At 45.5% G+C, this 5,840-nt stretch overlaps 1 protein-coding gene across 1 annotated transcript; it reads right to left on the bottom strand.

Moving 5' to 3' along the window:
* Positions 1 to 399: 399 nt before the first annotated feature.
* DAD1 (defender against cell death 1) lies at positions 400 to 4,369 on the bottom strand. The gene is made up of 2 exons (XM_087915866.1): positions 4,081 to 4,369; positions 400 to 535 (listed from the first exon to the last, which is right to left on the bottom strand). Exons 1-2 carry the CDS (start codon positions 4,322 to 4,324, stop codon positions 405 to 407), a joined length of 375 nt encoding a protein of 124 aa, XP_087771992.1. The 5' UTR covers positions 4,325 to 4,369; the 3' UTR covers positions 400 to 404.
* Positions 4,370 to 5,840: the final 1,471 nt, after the last annotated feature.

Genomic DNA, 5,840 nt, shown 5'->3' with positions numbered 1-5,840 from the left:
GCATTTGACATTCATTTTAAATACTGAAAATTAAGAGAGCGTATGAGAGGCTATAAGTGTCTCCTACAACTTTTCAGCTGGAACTGAAAATTCCAACTGAATTACCAGTTGCCAGTTGCCTCCTGCAGCACAAAACTGCCATTTCAAACATGAGCCGAGGGCTGTTTATTTGAGGGGTGGATGGGAAGTGGAGAATTGATGGCAACTGGTCTATACTTGAAATATTTCGCAGGTTACTCTGTGTAGCAGATTTCCCACTTTTAAGAGCAACGATTCGCTACCCAAAAAGGGACATTTCACAAAATTGATTCCTGAAATATTTTTGTAACTTCTTATTTTCTACAAGCAAATCTTTTCTTCTGAAAAATTTCTCCCATGCCTAAAAGGTATACATACCTCTTTCATCAGCCTACAAAATTGATGACAACGAGATGTAAGATTGTACTAGCAAAAAGGAAGTCTGCAAAGGCCCGTTCCGGTGAGATTCCTTGAAATTCCCCCTTGTTCTGCGGATTGATTTGAATCCTCAAGCAAACTAAAGAAAAAAAAGGGAAGGAAAAACACATTGTTTTAATGCACAGGTATCAAACTCGCCATGTCACCTTGCTGTTATGTGACATTTCACAATGTTTTCCCATTTGCAGAGCCTGCATGTGATGCATCCTGTCTGCGGGCCACCAATTTTAGTGGAACATTGGAAGAAAAATATCAGAAGAGGGCTGAATGAGAAATCGTCTAGTTAAATACAATAAAATTGGCTCTAGCATTGCAAGATACAGTAGTAAACTAATTGTATGTCATACCATGATACAAATTAAACTGCACTGTACAGGTCATCCTCTACTTAGAAGCATTCGTTAGAGTCCTTGAAGTTACAATGGCACTAAAAAAGTGAATCATCAGTTTTCACACTCGCAATATTACAACCAAGGTCACATGATTCAAATTGGGAGGTTTAGCAACTGGTGTATTGGGCTGTTGGGTTTGAGCTCCGAGCTTGGCTCCAAATGTTTTGTCATCATTTGAGGAGAGACATCATCAGTACGTTTTGAATTGTGATCGTCTGTCAGAACACTGGTCTTTAAGCAAGTATTTAACTCCATAGTTAAATATTTTAAATAAGTATTTAAAGACCAGTGTTCTGAAAGATGAGAACAATTCAAAGCACACTAACAGTAGTGATAACATGTTTGCAACCAAAATGCCATGCTTGGAGCTCAAACCAACAGTCCAACTACCAACCCGAGCTACTAATATTCAAACACATCTCAACTGGCATGTATTTATGAGAGTTGTACAGTTCCAGGGTCAAGTTATAAACTTTTGTAACCTTTCCAGTGGTTCCCTGACAAGCCAAGTCAATGGGGAGAACCAGATTCACAATGATCAAATGATTCACTTAACAACTGTAGTGATTCAATAACTATGGCAAGAAAGATTGTATAAAATGGGGCAAAACTCAACTGTGTTGCTTTGCAACAGAAATTTAGGGCTCAATAAATCGAGGATTCTCTTTAAATAAAGATTCCCCCCCCCCCCATATTCTCACAGTTCAAATTAAAATCAATCCAATGATATTCTCAAATGTTGCTCAGACAGGTAGTCCTTGACTTATGACCCCAATCGAGCCTAGACTTTATGTTGCTAAGTGAAACATTGGTTGAGTTTTGCCCTGCTGGAAGTTAAAACCCACCCCTCTCCTAGTGAAATACTTTACGATATACTAAAAAGGCAGAATATTTCCCCTAAAAGAGAAGCAGAAACTCAAGAGAGGCGGGAACTCAGTCTCCACCCCCACCTTTGTCAATGGGCCATTAAGGCCTGGGCCAGTCTATTCTACATAACAAGGAGCTTACCTCCTTCAGGCAGAACCATTTAATTGCCCTTCATTGCATCACCCAGCAAGATTCAACCAAACTTACCATCAGTGGTGGGATTCAATGTTTTTTACTACCGATTCTGTGTGTGTGTGGCTTGGTGGGCATGGCACGGGAAGGTTACTGCAAAATCCTCATTCCCTCTCCACTCCAGGGGAAGAATACTGCAAAATCTCCATTCCCTCCCTACCCCACTAACCTGCTTTCCAGCTCTGTTCTCCTGTGCAGGGCAACCAAAGAAGACCCAGACAATCAGCTGGGACTCAATGGGAGGCAGAGAAAAGATGGGGACGGGGCCAGTCAGAGGAGAGATTTGCTGGTTCTCTGAACTACTCAAAATTTCCGCTACTGATTCTCCAGAACTGGTCAGAACCTGTTGAATACCACCTTTGCTTAGCACACAACCTACAGAGCTAGCTATGACCCCTGACAGCAACCGATCAGGATACTCTTCCTGTGCCCCAGGAAGTTCAAAGCCAGAGAGGGTATAAAACCCAGGGACTCTCAGCATCTCCTCTCCTTTTCTTCACCCAAGAACTCCAAGGCATGTGGTCCTATCCACCATTAAACCATCGTTCCAAGGAGCTTCCTTGTTTCCATGGTCTTTCTCCCCACTTGGAACTGAGCCCAGAAGGCCATTTCTTCCAAAAGCCCCATATTATGACGTTTCTTGCCGGAGTGGTTAAGGGGAAACGACCACAATCCATAAGTGAATCTGGCTTCCCCACTGGCTTTGCTTGACAGAAAGGTCATAAAAAGAGGATTACGTGACGCAATCCATATGACCCGCTTGTTGATCCTGAGACCATAGGGATGCTTCAAGTGCAAAAAGTGTGGTTAAGTGTGAAAAACCATCATAAAGTCATTTTTCCCCTCCAGCGTCGTAGTACGAGGAGTCCTTAATGGGTCTAAGTTTACATGGAGGGAAGTAAGCAGTGGGATGCCACAACATTCCATCTTAGGCTCTTCAATATCTTCCTAATGACTTAGATGAGGGAATAGAAGGGGAACTTACCAAACTTGGAGATGACACTAAGCTGGCAGGAATAGCTAGCACCCAAGAAGATAGGCTCAAGATCCAGATGGATCTTGACAGACTAGAACACTGGGCCATATCTAACAAAATGAAATTCAATGTAGAGAAAAGTAAAATCCTACACTTAGGCAAGAAAAACCAAAAGTACACATATAGGTATATAGGGTGAAACCAGGCTCAATAGCAGTAACTGTGAGAGGGATCTTGGAGTCCTAGTGGACAACCAGCTAAATATGAGCCAGCAGTGTGCAGCAGCAGCCAAAATAGCTAATGCAATCCTAAATTGTATTAACAGAGGGATACAGTCAAGATCAAGGGAAGTACTAATACCACCCATTAAAGCCGTAGTAAGACCACACCTAGAGTACTGCATCCAATTTTGGTCACCACATTATAAAAAAAATGTTGAGACTCTAGAAAGAGTACAGAGAAGAGCAACCAGGATGATTAGGGGACTGGATGCTAAAACATACAATGAATGCTTGCAGGAACTGGGCTTGGCTAGTCTAGTGAAGTGAAGGACCAGGGGAGACATGAGAGCAGTGTTCCAATATTTGAGGGGCTGCCCCAGAGAGGAGGTCAAGCTATTTTCCAAGGTACCCGAAGGCCAGACAAGGAATAATGGATGGAAACTGATCAGGGAGAAATTAACCTAAAAATAAGGAGAAACTTTCTGACAGTGAGAACAATCAACCAATGGAACAGCTTGCCCTCGGAAGTTCTGGGAGCACCATCACTTGAGACTTTCAAGAAGAGATTGGACTGCCATTTGTCAGAAATTGTGTAGGGTCTCCCGCGTGGGGGGTGGTGGACTAGATGACCTACAAGGTCCCTTCGAACTCTGATTATCTGTTATCTGTTACTTTGGTGCTGAAAAAAAAAGTACTTCGCTTTGAACTGCCACACTACCTGTATTGCCATGGCAATCACAAAGCCCCGCCCCCTCAAGCAACGGCCTTCTGGAGATTGCCACGGCGACATAGAAATACCCCCCTCCCCAGCCGTGGAAACCTCGGCAATGAAGGGGGGGACAGGAGACACGGGGGTGGGGGGTGGGGGTTACCATGGCAACACCAGCCGCACGAAGGCAAACGGGTTGCCACGGGGACAGTCGCGCCTGCGCAAACCAACTGGGTCCCCACCCGACCCAGTCAGAAAGCGTCTCACCGCCCAGGATGAAACTGCCCACAGCCGAGATGAAGCCCGAGAGGAAAGAGTTGAAAGGGAAGGTGCCGACGCCGAGGCAGTAGCCAAACTGCAAGGCCCCCGTCAGCATGACGTAGAGCAGATAGGCGTCCAGCACTTTCAGGCGGCTCGGCGTCCCGCTGCTATACTCGGACAGGAAGCGCCGCACCACGGAGGTCACCGAGCTCGCCCCGGAGCCAGACGATCCAGACGCAGAACCCGACATAGCGACAGCGGACACACTACCCAGACTTCGTTTGCTTGAGTGGCCGGAAGCAAGCAAAAGCTTCCGGGGGTCGTTTTGGAACACGCGCATGCGTAGCGCAGAAAACGCGGTTCCCACCAACGTCAAGTCGTTATGGGCAGACTGGCACGCATGCGTAGTACGTCAACCTTTGACCGGTGATGAACGCGTGGGATAGTCTAATGAACCGAGAAATGGTCTTTTGGCTGTGAATCGCCTTTTACGCATGCGTGGTACAGTCATCATTGCGCGTGCGCTTTTGGTTCTATCCCCGGATTAAAAATGAGTTTAATCTCGGTGTGTTTTTAACGAAAGTTTAAAAAGCAAATATTTCATTCTTTTGGGGTTTATGCCTTTAAATAAATGGGTGAAGATAAATCCCCCCAGGAATATAAGTATAAAAATATTTACAATATACTTTATAAAAGCATTAAATAGCATTAACTATATGCTTATGTAGATTCTCAATCATTCAGTTTTTCTCTGATCCATCCATCTTTCTCTGATCCTCCATTGTCTCTTAATTCATCCATCCATCCATAACTAATGAAGCTGCTTGGATTAGAAGCGAAATATCTTCAAGGAAAAACAAAGCCCAGGTGCCTTTTGGGGAAAAAATAGCATCTTTGGGAATAGCATTAACTACTTTCAGCGTCTAGGTAATACAAGTACACAGTCCATAGGGCGCTAGGATTTTGCTCTTCAAAGTTCAGCAGCCTGCGAGGTTTTGCAAGTTTGCTGCCATCTAGTCATCCAGACCTTGCAGCCCAGCTAATGCAGGTACTGCATCTATTAGTTTGCATGAATGCATCTTATTAGTTTAGTCCTCAGTCTTTGCAACCCCGCTGAGCTGAAGTATTCCTCGTACTTTATGAGAGTTCAAAAACAGTGCCATAATTTGGGGGTGGGGGAGAGACCACCACCCGCCTCTTGCATGTATGTAAAGATCGAGCCTTTTCTGTAAGGGTTTTCAAACTTGGCAAGTTTAAGACTTGTGGACTTGAACTCCCAGAATTCCTGAGCTAACATGACTGGAGGAGGAGGAATTCTGGGAGTTCAAGTCCACAAGTCTTAAAGCTGTCACGTTTGAAAGGCTCCTACTCTTCTGCCAGGCAGACAAGACCGGAATCCCTCTCTTGGTTGGAATACCACCTTTCCTTGGCCCAGCCCCACATCCGTCAATCAAGCCCACCGAGGCTCCTCCCCTCTTTATGACACCTCCCTCCTTTCCTCATCCCTGGGAGTTTTCCTCTAACTGATCGCTCACTTATCCACCCACCCACCAGCAGGCAGGAGGGAGCACCAGGGAGGGCTGCTGCCGCGCTCTCTTTTGGAGCTTCCCTCCCGCCCCCGCCCTTCCCTCCATTCAAAAGCCCAGCAGGAACGTTCCACAACCGCCCCCCCTTTTTTTTTCACCTCTCTTCCAATCCATTCATAAAATGCAAGCCCCGACCCGCCTCTGCCAGAAGCTGGGCACGCCCCCGTTCTGAACGACCCC

The sequence above is a fragment of the Pseudonaja textilis genome, chromosome Z (assembly GCF_049901715.1).
Source record: "Pseudonaja textilis isolate UNSWEBS1 chromosome Z, rPseTex1.2, whole genome shotgun sequence".
In the NCBI taxonomy this organism is placed as follows: domain Eukaryota; kingdom Metazoa; phylum Chordata; class Lepidosauria; order Squamata; family Elapidae; genus Pseudonaja; species Pseudonaja textilis.
The sequence above is the reverse complement of the archived record's forward strand: the minus strand, read 5'-3'. Positions and strand labels throughout refer to the sequence as shown.

What these genes read in the sequence shown, in the direction of transcription:
- DAD1 (XM_087915866.1), bottom strand. Translation starts at nt 4,324, where the DNA reads ATGTCGGGTTCTGCGTCTGGATCGTCTGGCTCCGGGGCGAGCTCGGTG. An exon ending in GGGCAGTTTCATCCTGGGCG is followed by an intron (nt 536 to 4,080) that starts GTGAGACGCTTT and finishes TTTTTTCTTTAG; the next exon opens with TTTGCTTGAGGATTCAAATC.